This window comes from Arachis stenosperma, chromosome 10 (genome assembly GCF_014773155.1).
Source record: "Arachis stenosperma cultivar V10309 chromosome 10, arast.V10309.gnm1.PFL2, whole genome shotgun sequence".
Lineage (NCBI taxonomy): Eukaryota > Viridiplantae > Streptophyta > Magnoliopsida > Fabales > Fabaceae > Arachis > Arachis stenosperma.
In genome coordinates, this window is record NC_080386.1 from 80,472,740 (window position 1) to 80,496,016 (window position 23,277).

Consider the following 23,277-nt stretch of genomic DNA (forward strand, 5'->3'; position numbering starts at 1 on the left):
GTGTATGGTTGTTGGTAAAAACCGGTTTTAAATGTTATTTACTTGATTATTATGAAAATACATTGATTTTGGGAGCGGTTTGATTTTGAGTTAGTCTAATTTTATAAATGATTTAATATTTGAGTTGATTTGATTTTAAAAAGAGTTTTATTGTTGGAATTGGTTTGATTTGAAATAAATTGATATTGGAACTAGTTCAACTCTGAAAAATGTTTGAGATTTGGAAATGGTTGAGAAAAGGTTTGAGAAATGTTTGGATGGGACCCGAAAAGGGTGGCAGTGTCTGAGTTTTAGAGGAGATGCTGCCGAAACTTTATAAAATTGGAAGTTTTATTTGAAGTAATTAATCAAAAAGATTTGTTTTTAAACATTATATGTTTTAAGATTGATTTATCTATCAAAGAAAGAATTATGTTTTGGAATTGAGATTGTTAATGAATGGAATGGAAAGAAGGATGATGAGGATTTTCTTTGAAATATGATTTTTGAATGAATTTTGAAATGAAATTTGGATTGATGAATGATTATGAAGTTGAGAAATGTTGAGAATGTTGAGATATGAACTTTGAATTATTCACATGGTTTATGAATTTGAATTATCTGAGATACGAGTTTCTCTGGATAAAGTACTATGGCTTACCACCACATGTACCAGGTTGAAAACTCGATACTCTGTTGACCCTACGACGTAAGTGTGACCGGGCACTATATAAATTCCCAGGAATTTTACTCCCGTTGAGCAATATTGATTATTTGAGAAAATTTGTGCATAGACTCTTGGGGATGCACGTCGGGGGACAGTCTAAGGACAATTCAAACTTATCGGGTTGGCTGGATAACCGACAGATGAGCCTCATCAGCCATAAGACAGGCATGCATCATATGCATTTGTATGATTTGCTTAGGTTTGAACTTGTTTTGGTTTGCCTAATTGCTAAACTGTTCTTAACTGCTACTAGAACTATTTGCTGTAACTGCAACCTACTTGTGCTTTCCTTGTCTGTCTTGCCTGTGTTTGTCCTGGCGTGCTACATTTGAGAATGAACTTTGGTGCTGAATTAATGATTGTGTTGTTTGATTGCGTGGTTGGTTTCTGATTGAGATTTTTCTTATAAGAAAGAAAAGGTTTTAGATTTCTGAAAGATTAAATATTTTTTCTTCGAAAAGGTTTGAACGATTTTCTATTGGTTTTTAAAAGATTCATAAGGCAATGATAATCACTGAGCTTGAAAATAGTTTGCTTATTAAATATCTTTTTATGACAACTTTGAAACTCTGTGGTGAGACCGTGTAGTTAGGTTCTCACCCTCCTACAGCTTTACCTTTTCAGGAACTGAATAAAGAAGCATTAAGAAAAGTTATACTGCGTTTGGTTTATATGTTGTTGTATTAATTAGTTTATTTTCTTCCCTCGTCTTTGTTATTACAAATTTGTAAGAGGGATAGGAATTGTATGTTTTATATACATATATTATTATGAGTTAGTATGTAAAGAGTCTTATATATGAATCTATGCCTGCTTATATTTTTCTTAAGATAAGGTATTAATTTTCGGTTTTCAAAGAAATCAGCGATACAGTGTCGAGTCACAGGCTCTTATTTTAGTATTTAGTATATAAAGTAGTCGTAATATTTCTTGCTATAAGAGTAGCGCAGCCGGAAGCGTGACTTTTGATAGTGAGGGTGTTACATTGTGGTATCAGAGCGGTCTTTCTTGTAGAGCCTGAGGAATGGACCAACTATGCTTCAATTGCATACTCTGAACGTCTATCATGTAATAGGTCTCGTTCAGATAACGAGAATTAGAGTTTTATACACATGATTGCCTATTAATTAACACTGTTAGCTTATCGTTGCATATCTGTTGATGTTAAGTCTGGCCAACTTAATGTTGATGACTTATATGAACGGGACAGTTAATAGGTAATTATAGGCGAATAAGAATTTATAAGTAATAGGTAATGCGAGTTACGTGGTTCGAGGATACTAGAGTTCTCTTTTCGTGCTTGGTTTCGACTTATGATTCTTGTTTATGTTGCTTATGTTGGCATATTGTTTCTTCTTTACTATTCTCATGGATGTTCCTTGACTTGGATTCCTTGCTTGAACCATGATTTGATCATTCTCCAACCATATTTTATTATTCCTCTATAACCTTGCTTGATTGTATTTCTGAGAATTTGTTTGAGTCTTTAAAAAAACTCCTTTTTATCAATGTTTATTTGCAATGTTTTACCCATCTTTGTATAGACATGTAAAAATAATTTCTATCTAAGATTTTCTTCTTTGAGTACAACTTGAGTTATTTCCAACTTTATCATAATTTTCATACGTATTCTTATGTGATTTGGAACATGGGTATTTTTCAAGACTCTTGGGAGAATATTTTTGCGCATACCTCAATTAAATTTTATTTTATAAATTTTAATTTAATTTTGATTATTTTGATACAATACCTTATTTAAATTTTTTGTATTTCTTTTAGGAAATGAATTCATTCCTTTTTGAGATTGGAATGTTATGAGACTAAAAGCTAAGCGAACTACAACAAGTATATTTATTAATATTCAATTTTGAAGGTTTCGTATTAACTAGGAAATTAGTTATGATTTTTCAAAGTCGAATTATGAAATCTGATTTTCTGCACTACTCTTAAACAAAGTAGAAACTTTGAAAATCTATAACTAATTCTGTGATGATTGGAATTGTATGGGACCAAGTCTGGATTAAGCTTGGAAATATAAGGAGCTACATTGGTGAATTTGAAACTTTTTTGTTAAATTTATGATTTATGGTGAATTTTAGAATTGTGGATTTCAAAATTAGTTTTTCTGCAGAAAGTTTAATACAACAGCAACTTGTCTCCTCTACTAGAAATTCTCCAATTTGATTTTCGAAATGAAACTAATTTTAAATGAAACTTTAGTCTTATTAATTTAATTTCATAAAAATTCAGAATTATTGGAGTTGTGATTTTAAAGATATGGATTTTTGAAATAAGATGTATTATGCAGTAAAAATAAGGTTTTGTTTTCTAAGTCAGTAAATTTGAAACTTTATCATCTTTAATTATGGAGTGATGTTGAGATGCAATCAATTGGTGGTGAAAGTTGAGCATATGTAGTATATATGATTTAAATTTCAGGGTTTTTCATGTTTTAATAAGTGAGTTATGGGACTTGGAAGAAGTTATGTTCAATGGTTTCTAAAACAGAATTCTGCATAAAATTACTCAACTTCTAAGTTACATAACTCCTTCATTAAAAATGATATTGACCTGGAATCAACGGAAAAAGAAACCTGGAGAGGTGAAGTTGAACCATATTAATTTTTAAGGTAATTAGATTTAATTTAAATTTTATATTGAATTTTAAATATCATATGCTACTGCTGTTTTTTGGCTTTTAAGCACTGCAGAGAAGTTACGATTTTTCTTCCATTTCCAAAGCTGAAGTAAGTGAAAAATTATGATTTTTAGTTTAATAGAAAGCTTAATCCGAGACGGTCGTATAGATATAAAGTTTGTGCAATTCTGAGTTCATTTGATATTTTAAAAACAATGTTGTAATTTGGTGACTGCCTTGGGTATGAGATTCAAGAATTGATCTCTAGTATTTTTTTTAACTTAGCTCAAATCCAGTTTAAAAAGAATACACAGTTCTTTCTCTTGATTGTTCCTACCAAAGTTCTTAGATTCGAATTCTTTTTAGGGATTCCAACTTGATTTCCGACCAACCTCGCTTTTGTTTTTATGCAAATTCTTACTTTATTATGTAAAATGTCTTTCAAGGTTTTCAAGAAAACATTTCATTCTTAGCCTAGCTAATTTTCATTTCACAAATCTTGCATAATCTAATTCGACTTGAAATTATTTTAATATGACGCAATATTTATGTTTTTATTAATTCTCTTGAATTTTGTAAATAATTCTCCTGTTTCCTTTTATGGGTTCTATTGGAGTTCTTTGAAATCAAAATTATTTCCTATTTGCATTTCGATTCTTTCTTCTGACATATTTCATGACTTTTGACCATTCTAGTTTGTTGGTGATATAAACCATTCCTTCGTATTCTTGTAAATTTTATGCTTCTCTGATTTGGTTTCAGCTTATTTTGATCTAATTTATGATTACCCTTTTCTCGTTTTCTTTAGAATTCCTAAATTCAATATCTCTTGTTAAGATGCGAAATAACTCTTTTTGAAACGTTTTCTCGTGCATGTACATTCTTACTTAGTTGTAATCCTATGCCTCCTTCCGAATTCATGTGATCTTACTGTTGCCGCTTATTCTTCTCTTACTGAGATTTTTATCTCTTTGAACATACTCGCGCTTATCTCTCTGAAAATTGTTTTGGTACGACACGGATCCTTGAATCTTTGAAAATGTTCAGTCCTCTTCTTATTTTCTTGAGATGTAATTTATATTTCTTTACTTCACAATCTATACCTTATACATCTCTTGATCTGTTTATATTTCCAACTGTGTTAAAACTCTTGTAACACGATTGTTGATCTTATGTTCCTCCATGAACTATGAAACTTTGTGATAATTTGAAGTTGGTCCACTGCGATGCGTTACTATTGGTTTTGATCATTTTCTCTTTTGTAAAAATCTCATTAGCTTGAATCTGTTTCAAACTAATGCGTTGTTTTTCTTCTCATTGATCTTATCGAATTTCTTTGATTCAAGAGTTATCTTTGTAGTTGTCAGTTGATTCTCTTTTCAGTACCCTTCATTGCTTGTACATCCTTGTTTACTTGTGGTCTCAACAATTCTTTCAAACGCTTGTGAATGTTGTCCTTTTTTTTTTCTAAGATTTTGTATCCTTCTGAGTAAACTTAAAAATTGTTTTAATGTCACGTGCGACCTTTAAGTATAGTAATGTGATGCATTAGTTCCTTAAGACATGGTTGTAGATATGAAAGGTGAAGTGGTAAATGTACAACTTTGTGAGGAGTTGTGAAAATTTCCTTTCTCGCAGAAGGGTTTGCAGATGTTAGGCTTGTCGTCGGTCAAGGAGTTGTGAAGTGACTGATGGAGTTAGGAAGTTGAAGTTTTGAAGTTGGTACGAGGTCTGTGCGCAGACGTTATCTTGTTTGTTTACATCAGCCTGTTTTCAAACTTTTGCCTTCTAGATACCCCTTTGTTTTAGCAAATACCTAACTAGAACATTTGCACCTTCTTGTAATTTAAGTTTTGATAACATAATAGCCCCAAGTGGCATCTTTGTTTTGAACCATCTTGTAACTTTTGCTTTAGACCACACTTTTTCCTTACACCTACGTTTTGCGAATTATTTGATATTTAGAAAATTATATACATAAATATGCCATTACCTCTGCTTTTCTAAAATATACAAAAGTAAAGTATTCAAAACTATTTTAGTATTTTGTGTATTAAGTTAATTTTGGAGGACGAAAATTTTTATAAGTGGGGTAGGATGTAAGACTCTGGATTTTTTTTACAAAATTAAATAATAAATTTGTTTATGATTTATTATATTTAGTCAAGATTATATTTTAAGAGATTTTATATATAAATTAAGCAATTTTTTTATTTATGATTTAGAACTTTAATAATTGGATAATAATAAGAATTTTATATGCTTTAAGTTAAATAATTAGATTTTTAACTTTATTTTATGATTAAAAAGGAAATTAATTTTTATTATCTCTAACTATTGAATTAGAGTATTTATTTGAAAATAAATTTTAAGTTAATAATCGAATAGTATTTTTATAGATATTATTATTATTGAATTAAAATTTAGTTTTCAATTACTTTATTATCCTAATTTTACTAAAGTTACTAAATTACCCAAAATCCCTAATTTTATAAAAAAAGATTGTACGTTTTGTTTTTCTCTTAGTTCGATTCCCATAACAAAAAAATGATCTATAGATTCTAAGTTTCTAACTAATAATGTTATTTGCTCATAAACCATATTCACATCACAGCAATACAGACATATACATTATTAAATGACAATTGTAACAATAAAGATATTATTATCTTAGCTCAGCAAAATCAAAGGCCACTATAACACACACACACACACACACACCGTGAATCAGGGAAGAGAGGGACTTGTGCCGCGAGGAAGAAGAAGGGAGGAGGAAGCCGCGCTATCGTTCCGCCCCGGCTCGACAACCAGTCATGGCACCGCCACCACGTCCAGCTGCCGTCGTGCCGCCACCTCTAGACGCCGTTGCCGCCACCGTTTGCAAATAGGGAAGAGAGAGCTCGTGGGTGAGAGAGGGAGTGTCGCGCCAGGCACTGCCTCTGCGCCGCCGTCGTTGACGAGCTCAGCCGCCTCGCCATTGTTGTCAGCGGGGGTTTTGTCACTGGTGAGGAAAAGACGCCGTCGCGTTGGTTGTTGTTATCAAGAGAGAAGCTGTCAGGTCGCACAGAGAGAAAGAGAGAGAGAAAGAGAGATCACGAGGAGCAGAGGAGTGAAGGGAGACCCGCGCCCAGCCACCGCCACTTTTGCCGCCAAGGTACGCTGCCGCCATCGTCGGAAACACTGCCGGTAAGGGTTGAGTTTGGTTTACTTCCTTTTAAGATTCCAGGAGCTTTATTTTCGTTACATGTTATTACAGTCGTCGTCACTGGAGCTGCGGCTGCTTCACTCTTGATTTCATTTGTGCAGTAAGTTACTTCTGCTTTGAAAACTCATTTGTCGCTTTTCTGTATATATTTCTAAAGTTTTGGTAAACGTAGGGTTGAGTTTTGATTATTGCGAGTCGTGATTGAAGCTGTGGTTGCTGCAGGTTGCGAGGGAAAAGGGGGTTGTGACGTGTTTGAGATTTTTTAGTTTCGACAATCAAGGTAGGAGTTTTTCTTAAAATCTATTTTACATCATAAAGTTGTGATAAATAGATATTAACGCAAAAATAAATACTTCTGTGATTATATTTGTCTTGTGGATGTGATGGTTTGTTGGATTGGATTATTGGGTGCTTGATTGCGTGAGTGGTGTATGGTTGTTGGTAAAAACCGGTTTGAAATGTTATTTACTTGATTATTATGAAAATGAATTAATTTTGGGAGTGGTTTGATTTTGAGTTAGTCTAATTTTATAAATGATTTAATATTTGAGTTGATTTGATTTTAAAAAGAGTTTTACTGTTGGAATTGGTTTGATTTGAAATAAATTGATATTGGAACTGGTTCAACTCTGGAAAATGTTTGAGATTTGGAAATGGTTGAGAAAAGGTTTGAGAAATATTTGGATGGGACCCGAAAAGGGTGGCAGTGTCCGAGTTTTAGAGGAGATGCTGTCGAAACTTTATAAAATTGGAAGTTTTATTTGAAGTAATTAACTAAAAAGATTTGTTTTTAAACATTATATGTTTTATGATTGATTTATCTATCAAAGAAAGAATTATGTTTTGGAATTGAGATTGTCAATGAATGGAATGGAAAGAAGGATGATGATGATTTTCTTTGAAATATGGTTTTTGAATAAATTTGGAAATGAAATTTGGATTGAGGAATGATTATGAAGTTGAGAAATGTTGAGAATGTTGAGATATGAACTTTGAATTATTCACATGGCTTATGAATTTGAATTATTTGAGATACGAGTTTCCCTAGATAAAGTACCATGGCTTGCCACCACGTGTACCAGGTTGAAAACTCGATACTCTGTTGACCCTACGATGTAAGTGTGACCGGGCACTATATAAATTCCCAGGAATGCTACCCCTATTGAGCAATATTGATTATTTGAGAAAAGCTATGCGTAGACTCTTGGGGATGCACGTCGGGGGACAATCTAAGGACAATTCAGACTTATCGGGTTGGCTGAATAACCGACAGATGAGCCTCATCAGCCATAGGACAAGCATGCATTATATGCATTTGTTTGCTTTGCTTGGGTTTGAACTTGTTTTGGTTTGCCTAATTGCTAAACTGTTCTTAACTGCTACTTGAACTATTTGTTGTAATTGCTACCTACTTGTGCTTTCCTTGTCTGTCTTGCCTGTGTTTGTCCTGGCGTGCTACATTTGAGAATTAACTTTGGTGCTGAATTAATGATTGTGTTGTTTGATTGCGTGGTTGGTTTCTGATTGAGATTTTTCTTATAAGTAAGGAAATGTTTCGGATTTCTAAAAGATTAAATATTTTTTCTTCGAAAAGGTTTGAACGATTTTCTATTGGTTTTTAAAAGATTCATAAGGCAATGATAATCACCGAGCTTAAAAATAGTTTGCTTATTAAATATCTTTTTATGACAACTTTGAAACTTCGTGGTGAGACTGTGTGGTTAGGTTCTTACCCCTATAGCTTTACATTTTCAGGAACCGGATGAATAAGCAATAAGAAAAATTATACTGCGTTTGGTTTATATGTTGTTGTATTAATTAGTTTATTTTTTTCCCTCGTCTTTGTTATTACAAATTTGTAAGAGGAATAGGAATTGTATGTTTTATATATATACATATATTATTATGAGTTAGTATGTAAAGAGTCTTGTATATGAATCTATGCCTGCTTGTATTTTTCTTAAGATAAGGTTTTAATTTCCGGTTTTCAAAGAAATCAGCGATACAGTGTCGAGTCACAGGCTCCTATTTTAGTATTTAGTATGTAAAGTAGTCGTAATACTTCTTACTATCAGAGTAGCACAGTCGGAAGCATGACTTTTGATAGTGAGGGTGTTACATATTGAATCTTAATATTTTAATATAATTTTTTTAAAATAATTACGATATTTATTTAGTGGGATCTAAAATATTAAAACATTTAAAATAACTACTATATATATTTAGTGAAATACAAAATATTAAAACTAGTTAAATATAGTAGTTATTTTACTAAATAATTTGGATTTCACTAAATAAATATTAGTTAACCATTTTCTCTTTTTAGAATTTGACCCATCAATAGCAGTAGGTGAAATATTTACAAGAGGTGTTGCTTGAGTTACTTCCGGCAAGACTTTGTCATCAACAAGATCATCAAAGTTATCATCAGAGTCTGAGTCCAAAAAAATTTGTTCTACCTCAGCATTTGGATCAACAATATCTCTTGCATAGTCATCCATAACTCCAAATTAAATCACTAACAAAAAATAAAAACACAGAATTAGATTAATCCTTACTATAACCGAAAATAACCCAGAACAAAACAGAATATAAAAAATTGATGTTAGTGTCATACTATTCATCTAAATATTGAGAACCCAAGATTTACGAGAAAAGAAATAGCATGCATATTTTATTATTAAAACAAGAAAGTAATCTTACAATAGTTTGCTGAAAATTGATGAGTGTAATGACTAAAGACTACGAAAACTAAAGAAGAGTAGAAGCTGAGTGAAGACTGAAGAATGGATGAAGTAACGAAAATTAAAGGGTTAACGGTGATGAGAGCCTTGCAAGGCTCTAATAGTGGGGATGCTCATCGATGACACCGATAAACAAGTTACTGTCGCCGGAAGAAAGATGGACACACACATAAATAATAAATTTGTGACGCTGTGGTACTGCGCAGAAGAATTAGGGATTTTGCTACTTCAGAGAGCTTTCTCTTTTTTCTTTGAACATTTGCTCACTTGCTATGTAGAAGAAATGAAGATTGAAGAATTAGGGATTTAGCATTTAGGGCATATGGATTATTGGTGCACGAAATTGCAATAACACTTTTGCAATCCCGCACAACTAACCAGCAAGTGCACTGGGTCGTCCAAGTAATACCTTGCGTGAGCAAGGGTCGATCCCACGGAGATTGTCGGCTTGAAGCAAGCTATGGTTATCTTGTAAATCTTAGTCAGGATATCAGAAATTATCAGGATTGATTGTGAAAAGCAAAAGAACATGAAATTAGTACTTGTTCAGCAGTAATGGAGAATAGGTTGAGGTTTTGGAGATGCTCCATCTTCTGAATCTCTGCTTTCCTACTATCTTCTTCATCAAACACGCAAGGCTCCTTCCATGGCAAGCTGTATGTAGGGTTTCACCGTTGTCAGTGGCTACCTCCCATCCTCTCAGTGAAAATGTTCCTATGCTCTGTCACAGCATGGCTAATCAGCTGTCGGTTCTCGGTCAGGCCGGAATAGAATCCATCGATCCTTTTGCGTCTGTCACTAACGCCCCGCCTGCTAGGAGTTTGAAGCACGTCACAGTCATTCAATCATTGAATCCTACTCAGAATACCACAGACAAGGTTTAGACCTTCCGGATTCTCTTGAATGCCGCCATCAGTTCTAGCTTATACCACGAAGATTCTGGTTAAGGAATCCAAGAGATATCTACTCAATCTAAAGTAGAACAGAGGTGGTTGTCAGGCACATGTTCATAGTTGAGAATGATGATGAGTGTCACGGATCATCACATTCATCCGGGTTAAGAGCAAGTGATATCTTAGAATGGAAGCAAGCATGATTGAATAAGAAACAGTAGTAATTGCATTAATCCATCAAGACACAGCAGAGCTCCTCACCCCCAACCATGGGGTTTAGAGACTCATGCCGTGGAAAGTACACAAAGAAACGTGTAAAATGTCATGAGGTCCAGATACAATGTCAAAAGATCCTATTAATAGCAAACTAGTAGCCTAGGGTGTACAGAAATGAGTAAATGACAGAAAAATCCACTTCCGGGCCCACTTGGTGTGTGCTTGGGCTGAACAATGAAGCATTTTCGTGTAGAGACCTTTTCTGGAGTTAAACGCCAGCTTTCATGCCAGTTTGGGCGTTTAACTCCAAGTTTTATGCCAGTTCCAGCGTTTAACGCTGGAATTTCTGAGGGTGACTTTGAACGCCGGTTTGGGCCATCAAATCTTGGGCAAAGTATGGACTATCATATATTGCTGGAAAGCCCAGGATGTCTACTTTCCAATGCCGTTGAGAGCGTGCCAATTGGGCTTCTGTAGCTCCGGAAAATCCACTTTGAGTGCAGGGAGGTCAGAATCCAACAGCATCTGCAGTCCTTTTCAGTCTCTGAATCAGATTTTTGCTCAGAACCTTCAATTTCAGTCAGAAAATACCTGAAATCACAGAAAAACACACAAACTCATAGTAAAGTCCAGAAAAGTGAATTTTAACTAAAAACTAATAAAAATATACTAAAAACTAACTAAAAGATACTAAAAACATACTAAAAACAATGCCAAAAAGCGTACAAATTATCCGCTCATCACAACACCAAACTTAAATTGTTGCTTGTCCCCAAGCAACTAAAAATCAAAATAGAAAAAAGAAGAGAATATACTATAGACTCCAAAATATCAAGAAACATAGTTCCAATTAGATGAGCGGGACTAGTAGCTTTTTGCCTCCGAACAGTTTTGGCATCTCACTCTATCCTCTGAAATTCAGAATGATTGGCTTCTTTAGGAACTCAGAATCCAGATAGTGTTATTGATTCTCCTAGTTAAGTATGATGATTCTTGAACACAGCTACTTTATGAGTCTTGGCTGTGGCCCAAAGCACTCTGTCTTCCAGTATTACCACCGGATACATACATGCCACAGACACATAATTGGGTGAACCTTTTTAGATTGTGGCTCAGCTTTGCTAGAGTCCCCAATTAGAGGTGTCCAGGGTTCTTAAGCACACTCTTTTTGCCTTGGATCACAACTTTTTATTTCTTTCTTTTTCTTTTCTTCTCTCTTTTTTTTTTCGAAAAAAACTTTTTTTTTGTATTCACTGCTTTTTCTTGCTTCAAGAATCATTTTTATGATTTTTCAGATCCTCAATAACATGTCTCTTTTTTCATCATTCTTTCAAGAGCCAACAACTTTAACATTCATGAATAACAAATTCAAAAGACATATGCACTGTTCAAGCATTCATTCAGAAAACAAAAAGTATTGTCACCACATCAAACTAATTCAACTAGTTTCAGAGATAAATTCGAAATCCTGTACTTCTTGTTCTTTTGTGATTAAAGCATTTTTCATTTGAGAGAGGTGATGGATTCATAGGACATTCATAGCTTTAAGGCATAAACTTTAAATTTTATTGATTATGAATTAAGAACAAGACTCAGAAAATAAATATAAGATGAAACTAAAAAATAAAAAAAAAACGCAAAAATAGGCTCCTAATGATAGAGGTTTTCACAGAGTTAGGACTCAACAACCTTGATTTTGAGAAGTGGATGCTCCCTCAGCTTGAGAGGAGAGCTTTTGGCGTTTCATCTCTTGGATTTCACGCCCCTGCTTCTCTTGTTCCTTCAGCAATTTGCATAGCATGCAGTTCTGATTCTGCTGTTCTTCCTTAAGTTGCTCCATAGTCTCTTGCAACTTGGTGATAGATGCATCTAGGCTGGCCCAGTAGCCAATTTCAGGAAATTCAGGGAGGAACTCCTACGCCCTCCTTTTGATAGAGTTGTCTTGCACTTGTCCTTCCATTGACTTATTGGTGATTGGATGTTCAATGGGTATGAATTCATCTACTCCCATCTTCACCCCAGCCTCTTTACAGAGCAAGGAGATTAAGCTTGGGTAAGCCAGTTTGGCTTCAGTGGAATTTTTATTTGCAATTGTGTAGATCTCACAAGCAATCACATGATGAACCTCCACTTCTTTTCCAAGCATAATGCAATGAATCATCACTGCTCTCTTGATGGTGACCTCTGAACGGTTGCTAGTGGGCAATATGGAACGCCCAATAAAGTCTAGCCAACCTCTTGCAATTGGTTTGAGGTCTCCCCTCTTGAGTTGGTTTGGGACACCCTTAGAATTGGTTATCCACTTAGTTCCAGGGAGGCATATGTCCTCTAGAACTTGATCCAACCCTTTATCTACTCTCACCATCCTCCTAGTAAAGGAGTCAGGATCATCTTGCAGTTGAGGCAATTTGAAGATTTCTCTTATTTTGTCCAGATGGAAGTACATAACTTTCCATCTGACCATGGTTCTATAGGTATGGTAAGCGGTTCCAGTCATTCTCTGCTTATCTGTCAGCCACAGATTTGAGTAGAATTCCTGAACCATGTTCCTTCCAACCTTTGTCTCAGGATTGGTTAGAACTTCCCATCCTCTGTTTCGAATTTGCTCTTGGATCCCCGGATATTCATCTTCTTTCAGATCAAATTTTACTTCCGGGATCACTGACCTCAGACCCATTATCTTGTGATAATGGTCTTCATGTTCTTTGGTTAAGAACTTCTCTTGATTCCAAAGATTCTTTGGATTATTCTCTTTCTTGCCTCTTAAATTGGTTTGTTTTCCCTTAGGAGCCATGATATTGATGAATCTTGGCTTAGTGATCACGGAAAAGCACACCAAACTTAGAGGTTTGCTTGTCCTCAAGCAAAAGAAAGAAAGGAAGAGAGAGGGAGGAAGAGGAAATTCGAATGGTGTGGTAGAAAGAGGGAGTCAAACGTGTATTTATAAGGTGGGAGGGGGGAGTTTTCGAAAAAAAAGAGAAATTTGAAAGGAGATTTGAGAAGATATGGAAAGAAATTGAGAAAAGGGTGAAATTTTTGAACAATGTTTGGAATTGATTTGAAATAAATTTGAAGAATGGTTTTAGATTTTTGAAAATTTGAAAGTGAATGATGAGAGATTGAAATGTATTTTTGTAGAAAAATATGGGTAAGAAAAGGAAAGTTTGAAAAAATCTGATTTGAAAACAAAATTGTGGTCCCCCCACCTTTCTGGCGTTAAACGCCCAGAATGGCACCCATTCTGGCGTTTAACGCCCAATTGATGCCCCTTTTGGGGGTTTAACGCCCAGCCAGGTGCCCTGGCTGGCGTTAAACGCCAGAAATCCTTTATCACTGGGCGTTTTTCTAAACGCCCAGGATGCTGCATACCTGGCGTTAAACGCCCAGAATGGTGCCCATTCTGGCGTTTAACGCCCAAAATGGCACCATTCCTGGCGTTAAACGCCCAGAATGGTACCCATTCTGGCGTTTAACGCCCAAAATGCCCCTTACTGGCGTTTTTTCGCCAGTAAGCTCATTTTCTCTGCTTTTTGAGATGAATCCTTCTGTAACTCTGTGAATTCTTTCATTTTTGATACTTGCCTCTGTAAGAACAAATCATATAACCTCCTACTGACTGGGTTGCCTCCCAGCAAGCGCTTCTTTACTGTCTTTAGCTGGACCTTCACTGAGAATCACTCAAGTCTCAGTTTTGAGCATTCCTGCTCAAAATTGCCTTCAAGATAATGCTTGATTCTCTGTCCGTTAACAATGAACTTTCTGTCAGAATCAATATCCTGAAGCTCAACATATCCATATGGTGACACTCCTGTGATCACATACGGACCCCTCCACCGGGATTTGAGTTTTCCTGGGAACAATTTGAGCCTGGAGTTGAAGAGCAGAACTTTTTGTCCTGGCTCAAAGACTCTGGTTGACAATTTCTTGTCATGCCACTTCTTTGCCTTTTCCTTATAAATTTTTGCATTTTCAAAGGCATTGAGTCTGAACTCCTCTAGCTCATTTAATTGGAGCAATCTTTTTTCACCAGCTAACTGAGCATCCATGTTTAGGAATCTGGTTGCCCAGTAGGCTTTATGTTCCAGTTCCACAGGCAAATGACAGGCCTTCCCATACACCAGTTGGTATGGAGAAGTTCCTATAGGAGTCTTGAATGCTGTTCTGTATGCCCACAGAGCATCATCCAAGCTCTTTGCCCAATCCTTTCTTCGGGCTATCACAGTCCGTTCTAGGATTCTTTTTAGCTCTCTGTTAGAGACTTCAGCTTGCCCATTTGTCTGTGGATGATACGGAGTTGCCACTTTATGGCTGATTCCATATCTAACCATAGCAGAGTATAGCTGTTTGTTGCAGAAATGAGAGCCCCCATCACTGATTAGTACTCTGGGAACACCAAATCTGCTGAAGATGTGTTTCTGGAGGAATTTTAGCACGGTCTTGGTATCATTAGTGGGCGTAGTAATTGCTTCTACCCACTTAGATACATAGTCCACCGCCACCAGAATGTAAGTGTTTGAGTATGATGGTGGGAATGGCCCCATGAAGTCAATTCCCCATACATCAAACAATTCTATCTCTAATATCCCTTGTTGAGGCATGGCATATCCGTGAGGCAGGTTACCAGCTCTTTGGCAACTGTCACAGTTACGCACAAACTCTCGGGAATCTTTATAGAGAGTAGGCCAGTAGAAGCCACACTGGAGGACTTTAGTGGCTGTTCGCTCACTTCCAAAATGTCCTCCATATTGTGATCCATGGCAGTGCCATAGGATCCTTTGTGCTTCTTCTCTGGGTACGCATCTGCGGATCACTCCGTCAGCACATCTCTTAAAGAGATATGGTTCATCCCAGAGGTAGTACTTGGCATCTGAAATTAATTTCTTTCTTTGCACATTGCTGTACTCTTTGGGTATGAACCTCACGGCTTTATAGTTTGCCATATCTGCAAACCATGGAGCTTCCTGAATGGCAAAGAGTTGCTCATCTGGGAAAGTCTCAGAGATCTCAGTAGAAGGGAGGGACGCCCCAGCTACTGGTTCTATTCGGGACAGATGATCAGCTACTTGGTTCTCTGTCCCTTTTCTGTCTCTTATTTCTATATCAAACTCTTGCAGAAGCAACACCCATCTGATAAGCCTGGGTTTTGAATCCTGCTTTGTGAGTAAGTATTTAAGAGCAGCATGGTCAGTGTAAACAACCACCTTGGATCCTACTAGATAAGATCTAAACTTGTCAATGGCATAAACCACTGCAAGTAATTCTTTTTCTGTGGTTGTGTAATTCTTCTGTGGATCATTTAGAACACGGCTAGCATAGTAAATGACATGCAGAAGTTTGTTATGTCTCTGTCCCAACACTGCACCAATGGCATGGTCACTGGCATCACACATTAATTCAAATGGTAATGCCCAATCTGGTGCAGAGATGACTGGTGTTGTGACCAGTTTAGCTTTCAGGGTCTCAAATGCCTGCAGACACTGTGTGTCAAACACAAATGGTGTGTCAGCAGCTAGCAGGTTACTTAAAGGTTTTGCAATTTTCGAAAAATTCTTTATGAACCTTCTGTAGAATCCTGCATGCCCCAGAAAGCTTCTGATTGCCTTAACATTGGCAGGTGGTGGTAATTTTTCAATCACCTCTACCTTTGCCTTATCCACCTCTATTCCCCTGCTTGAAATTTTGTGCCCAAGGACAATTCCCTCAGTCACCATAAAGTGACATTTCTCCCAGTTTAAAACCAGGTTAGTCTCTTGGCATCTTTTCAGGACAAGTGATAGGTGGTTAAGACAGGAGCTGAATGAGTCTCCATATACTGAGAAGTCATCCATGAAGACTTCCAGAAATTTCTCTACCATATCTGAGAAGATAGAGAGCATGCACCTCTGAAAGGTAGCAGGTGCATTGCACAGACCAAAAGGCATCCTTCTGTAGGCAAACACGCCAGAAGGGCAAGTAAATGCTGTTTTTTCTTGGTCCTGAGGATCTACTGCAATTTGGTTGTAGCCTGAATAGCCATCCAAAAAGCAGTAATAATCATGACCAGCTAGTCTTTCTAGCATTTGGTCTATGAATGGTAAAGGAAAATGATCCTTTCTGGTGGCTGTATTGAGCCTTCTGTAGTCAATACACATGCGCCACCCTGTTACTGTTCTGGTAGGAACTAGTTCATTTTTTTCATTATGAACCACTGTCATCCCTCCCTTCTTGGGGACAACTTGGACAGGGCTCACCCAGGGGCTATCAGAAATAGGATAAATAATCCCAGCCTCTAGTAATTTAGTGACCTCTTTCTGCACTACCTCCTTCATGGCTGGATTTAGCCTTCTTTGTGGTTGGACCACTGGTTTGGCATTATCCTCCAACAGGATCTTGTGCATGCATCTAGCTGGGCTAATGCCCTTGAGATCACTTATGGACCACCCAAGAGCTGTCTTGTGTGTCCTTAGCACTTGAATCAGTGCTTCCTCTTCCTGTGGATTTAAAGCAGAGCTTATAATCACTGGAAAAGTGTCACCCTCTCCCAGAAATGCATACTTCAGGGATGGTGGTAGAGGTTTGAGTTCAGGTTTGGGAGGTTTATCCTCCTCCTGAGGAATTTTCGAAAATTCCTTTGCTTCCTCTAGTTCTTCTTGATCAGGTTGAGCATCTTTGAAGATGTTCTCAAGCTCTGATTCTAGGCTTTCAGCCATATTGATCTCTTCTACCAGAGAGTCAATAATGTCAGCGCCCATGCAGTCATTTGGTGTGTCTGGATACTGCATAGCTTTTACAGCATTCAACTTGAACTCATCCTCATTGACTCTGAGGGTTACTTCCCCTCTTTGTACATCAATGAGAGTTCGTCCAGTTGCTAGGAAAGGTCTTCCTAGAATGAGAGTTGCACTCTTGTGCTCCTCCATTTCCAGCACCACAAAGTCAGTGGGAAAGGCAAAGGGCCCAACCTTGACAATCATGTCCTCTATTATGCCTGATGGGTGTTTAATGGAGCCATCAGCAAGTTGGAGGCATATCCTGGTTGGTTTGACTTCTCCAGCCAACCCAAGCTTTCTGATAGTGGATGCAGGTATTAGATTGATGCTTGCTCCAAGATCACATAGAGCTGTCTTGGTGCAAGCACCTTCTAATGTGCATGGTATCATAAAGCTTCCAGGATCTTGAAGCTTTTCTGGTAAGCTTTTCAGAATGACTGCACTGCATTCTTCAGTGAGAAACACCTTTTCAGTTTCTCTCCAATCCTTCTTATGGCTTAAAATCTCTTTCATGAATTTAGCATAAGAAGGTATTTGCTCAAGTGCCTCTGCAAACGGAATCTTTATCTCAAGAGTCCTTAGATAGTCTGCAAAGCGGGCAAATTGCTTATCCTGTTCCGCTTTGTGGAGTTTCTGAGGATAAGGCATCTTGGCTTGATATTCTTCAACCTTAGATGCTGCAGGTTTATTCCTTACAGAAGTGGTTGAAGAAGCCTTGTTAGAGGGATTACTGTCAGCACTCTCAGGTGTCTGATCTCCCCTTGGCGTCTGAACGCCAGGATTGGGTGGAAAATGGGCGTTTAACGCCAACTTTTTCCCCTTTTCTGGCGTTTGAACGCCAGAACTGGGCAAGGAATGGGCATTTAACGCCAGCTTTCCTTCCCTTTCTGGCGTTTGAACGCCAATATTCCTCCCTGGGCTCTTACTGTCCTCAGAGGGATTTTGAACAGTGGTTTGGTTGTCCTCTGTCAATTGTTCTTTGTTTGGCTTTTTGCTCTTTTGAGCAGTGGTATTCAGTGTTCTCCCACTCCTCAATTGAACTGCTTGACATTCCTCTGTTATCTGTTTAGATATTTGCTATTTTGCTTGATTCAACTGCAGTTCTATGCTCTTGTTAGCAACCTTAGTATCATGGAGCATTTCTTTAAATTCTGCTAACTGTTCTATCATCAGGAGCAATTGTTGATTAAGCTCATTCATCTGTTCCTGAGGATTAGGATCAGTGACTAATGCCATGACTTCCTCCTTTGGAACGAACTCATTGCTAGAATATAAGTATTGGTTTCTAGCAACAGTGTCTATAAGCTCTTGAGCTTCTTCAATTGTCTTCCTCATGTGTATGGATCCACCAGCTGAGTGGTCTAAAGACATCTGAGCTTTTTCTGTAAGCCCATAGTAGAAGATGTCTAACTGTACCCACTCTGAAAACATTTCAGAGGGGCATTTTCTAAGCATACCTCTATACCTCTCCCAGGCATTATAAAGGGATTCATTATCCTCTTGTTTAAAGCCTTGGATGTCCAGCCTTAGCTGTGTCATCCTCTTTGGAGGGTAAAAATGATTCAGGAATTTGTCTGACAACTGTTTCCATGTCTTTATGCTTGCTGTAGGTTGGTTATTCAACCACCTTTTAGCTTGATCTTTTACAGCAAATGGAAACAGTAATAGTCTGTAGACATCCTGATCTACCTCTTTATCATGTACTGTGTTAGCAATTTGTAAGAACTGTGCCAGAAACTCAGTAGGTTCTTCCTGTGGAAGACCGGAATACTGGCAATTTTGCTGCACTATGATAATGAGTTGAGGATTTAGCTCAAAGCTGCTTGCTTTGATGGGAGGTGTACAGATGCTACTCCCATATGCAGCTGTAATAGGGTTAGCATATGACCCCAGAGTCCTTTTGGACTGTTCAATCCCTCTTAGGTCCATAATGGACAAAAGGGAAATGATAATGATTGCAAATAGATAAATTTTGTTTTTTTTTTTTTGAATTAAACGAAAAAAAAAATAAAATAAAATAAAACAAAAGGAAATTAAAATAAAAATTCGAAAATCAAAAAAGAAAACAAGATCAAAGCAAATTGAGAACTGAATCAATTAGTTAATTAAAAAGATTTTGAAAACAGCAATTAAAAAGATATGATTAAAAATTTTTTTATGAAAAAGATTTGATTTTTGAAAAGAGGAAAGAGAAAAACAACAAAAAGACACCAAACTTAAAATTTTTAGAAAATCAAACACTAATTTTCGAAAATTTTAAAGGAAAACACAAAGAGGACACCAAACTTAGAATTTTTATGAATCAAAAAGGGACTAAGAACATGCAAAAACGAAAATCAAGAGAAAAATAAAAGCATGCAATTGACACCAAACTTAAAATATGAAACTAGACTCAACTAAAAGACTCTAAACCAACAAAAATAAACAGTCCTAATCTAAGCAACAAGATAAGCCGTCAGTTGTCCAAACTCGAACAATCCCCGGCAACGGCGCCAAAAACTTGGTGCACGAAATTGCAATAACACTTTTGCAATCCCGCACAACTAACCAGCAAGTGCACTGGGTCGTCCAAGTAATACCTTGCGTGAGCAAGGGTCGATCCCACGGAGATTGTCGGCTTGAAGCAAGCTATGGTTATCTTGTAAATCTTAGTCAGGATATCAGAAATTATCAGGATTGATTGTGAAAAGCAAAAGAACATGAAATTAGTACTTGTTCAGCAGTAATGGAGAATAGGTTGAGGTTTTGGAGATGCTCCATCTTCTGAATCTCTGCTTTCCTACTGTCTTCTTCATCAAACACGCAAGGCTCCTTCCATGGCAAGCTGTATGTAGGGTTTCACGGTTGTCAGTGGCTACCTCCCATCCTCTCAGTGAAAATGTTCCTATGCTCTGTCACAGCATGGCTAATCAGCTGTCGGTTCTCGGTCAGGCCGGAATAGAATCCATCGATCCTTTTGCGTCTGTCACTAACGCCCCGCCTGCTAGGAGTTTGAAGCACGTCACAGTCATTCAATCATTGAATCCTACTCAGAATACCACAGACAAGATTTAGACCTTCCGGATTCTCTTGAATGCCGCCATCAGTTCTAGCTTATACCACGAAGATTCTGGTTAAGGAATCCAAGAGATATCTACTCAATCTAAAGTAGAACAGAGGTGGTTGTCAGGCACATGTTCATAGTTGAGAATGATGATGAGTGTCACGGATCATCACATTCATCCGGGTTAAGAGCAAGTGATATCTTAGAATGGAAGCAAGCATGATTGAATAAGAAACAGTAGTAATTGCATTAATCCATCAAGACACAGCAGAGCTCCTCACCCCCAACCATGGGGTTTAGAGACTCATGCCGTGGAAAGTACACAAAGAAACGTGTAAAAATGTCATGAGGTCCAGATACAATGTCAAAAGATCCTATTAATAGCAAACTAGTAGCCTAGGGTGTACAGAAATGAGTAAATGACAGAAAAATCCACTTCCGGGCCCACTTGGTGTGTGCTTGGGCTGAACAATGAAGCATTTTCGTGTAGAGACCTTTTCTGGAGTTAAACGCCAGCTTTCATGCCAGTTTGGGCGTTTAACTCCAAGTTTTATGCCAGTTCCAGCGTTTAACGCTGGAATTTCTGAGGGTGACTTTGAACGCCGGTTTGGGCCATCAAATCTTGGGCAAAGTATGGACTATCATATATTGCTGGAAAGCCCAGGATGTCTACTTTCCAATGCCGTTGAGAGCGTGCCAATTGGGCTTCTGTAGCTCCGGAAAATCCACTTTGAGTGCAGGGAGGTCAGAATCCAACAGCATCTGCAGTCCTTTTCAGTCTCTGAATCAGATTTTTGCTCAGAACCTTCAATTTCAGTCAGAAAATACCTGAAATCACAGAAAAACACACAAACTCATAGTAAAGTCCAGAAAAGTGAATTTTAACTAAAAACTAATAAAAATATACTAAAAACTAACTAAAAGATACTAAAAACATACTAAAAACAATGCCAAAAAGCGTACAAATTATCCGCTCATCAATTATGGGCTGATGGGCATATGGCCTATGGCTACTCTAGAGTGATTTTTCTTTTTCTTTTCTACGTTTGAATTTTTAGTGAGTGTTAGAGAGAGTTTTTTTTAATTTTATACTCTTATATTGTATATGGGTTAGGTTATCTTTTGGGATGGGTTTTTTTTATCTTGCATAATATTAGACTATTTGTATTTTTTTATTTTTGTACGGGTCGAATCGGTTTTTTTTTCCCAAATGATGCTTGGCCAAAATTTGAAATTTCAGTTTAAAAAGAACCAAATTTTATGCGGGCCCCGTTTAGCCCGTGGACTAGCCCATTTAACCCGCAATTTTTTTAGGTTAATAAGGCTCAGCCCTTTTAGCCCAAAATTTAAATGGGCCTGAAAAAGAGGCAAAAGCCCGCCCATTTAAACGGATAAACGGGCCAACCTATTGGACTTGGCCCATTTTGACGGTCCTAAATATAGTTGTTATTTTAAATATTTTATTCTTTTTTATCTCACTAAATAAATATAGTATTTATTTTAAAAAGTTATATTAAAATATTAAGATTCAACAAGTAATCCTACAAATCAATTTTTCAATTATTGAGTTCTACAATATAAATTAAACAATAATAAAAATTATAATTTTAAAAATTTAAAGATTTAAATTTTAAAATTACTACGATATTATTTATTAAGATTTAAAATATTAAATTTTTAAATATATTATCAACAATAATTTGATAAACTAGTTTAAATAAAAAATTTCTCTATAAAAAATTATAATTTGAAAATGTAAAATTTTAAAATACAAATGACAAAATTATTCTATAATATTTTAATTATTTTTATTATTTTATGTAAAGAGAATTTTATTTATTAAAGTCTAAAAAATAATATTAAAATTAGTACTATCAAAAAATATTTCAAATTTAATATTATGAAGAAAAAATAAAAGAAATTTATATAAGGACTAATTTGATTAATTTTTAAAATTTTAAGAATAAAAATTACTTACGTTTGGACTTTTAAGAACTATTTTGATTATAAATAAATTTTTTACATGCCAAGTGACATGTGGCATGTTGATGAGCGGATAATTTATACGCTTTTTGGCATTGTTTTTAGATAGTTTTTAGTAAGTTCAAGCTACTTTTAGGGATGTTTTCATTAGTTTTTATGTTAAATTCACATTTCTGGACTTTACTATGAGTTTGTATGTTTTTCTGTGATTTCAGGTAATTTCTGGCTGAAATTGAGGGACTTGAGCAAAACTCTGAAAGAAGGCTGACAAAAGGACTGCTGATGCTGTTGGAATCTGACCTCCCTGCACTCGAAATGAATTTTCTGGAGCTACAGAAATTCAAATGGCGCGCTCTCAACGACGTTGGAAAGTAGACATCCAGAGCTTTCCAGCAATATATAATAATCCATACTTTATTCGGGAATTGACGACGTAAAGTGGCGCTCAACGCCAAGTACATGCTGCTGTCTGGAGTTAAACGCCAGAAATACGTCATAACCCGGAGTTGAATGCCAGAAACATGCTATAACTCGGCGTTCAACTCCAAGAAAAGCCTCAGCTCGTGGATAGATCAAGCTCAGCCCAAGCATACACCAAGTGGGCCCCGGAAGTGGATTTATGCAACAATTACTTACTCATGTAAACCCTAGTAGCTAGTCTAGTATATATAGGACATTTAACTATTGTATTAGATATCTTTTGATCACTTTAAATCTAAGGAACATTTGGGGGCGCATAGTCCTTAGACCATGGGGGCTGGCCATTCGGCCATGCCTGAACCTTTCACTTATATATTTTCAACAGTGGAGTTTCTGCACACCATAGATTAAGGGTGTGGAGCTCTGCTGTACCTCAAGTTTCAATACAATTACTATTACTTTATATTCAATTCTCTTTTATTCTTATTCCAAGATATACGTTGCACTTCAACTTGATGAATGTGATGATCCGTGACACTCATCATCATTCTCACCTATGAACGCGCGTGACTGACAACCACTTCCGTTCTACTTTAGGCCGGGCGCATATCTCTTAGATTCCCCAACAGAATCTTCGTGGTATAAGCTAGATAGATGGCGGCATTCATGGGGACCCGGAA

At 36.6% G+C, this 23,277-nt stretch overlaps 1 protein-coding gene across 1 annotated transcript; it reads left to right on the top strand.

Moving 5' to 3' along the window:
- The first annotated feature begins 5,923 nt into the window (after positions 1–5,923).
- On the top strand, positions 5,924–23,060 carry LOC130957270 (uncharacterized). The gene is made up of 5 exons (XM_057884138.1): positions 5,924–5,932; positions 6,019–6,530; positions 6,601–6,649; positions 6,772–6,829; positions 22,393–23,060. Exons 1-5 carry the CDS (start codon positions 5,924–5,926, stop codon positions 22,443–22,445), a joined length of 681 nt encoding a protein of 226 aa, XP_057740121.1. The 3' UTR covers positions 22,446–23,060.
- The last annotated feature ends 217 nt before the right edge of the window (positions 23,061–23,277 follow it).

Excerpts from the sequence above, each read along its gene's own strand:
- LOC130957270 (XM_057884138.1), top strand. Across the intron at positions 6,531-6,600 it reads CATCGTCGGAAACACTGCCG|TCGTCGTCACTGGAGCTGCG; the intron begins GTAAGGGTTGAG and ends ATGTTATTACAG. Across the intron at positions 6,830-22,392 it reads TTTTAGTTTCGACAATCAAG|GTAATTTCTGGCTGAAATTG; the intron begins GTAGGAGTTTTT and ends CTGTGATTTCAG.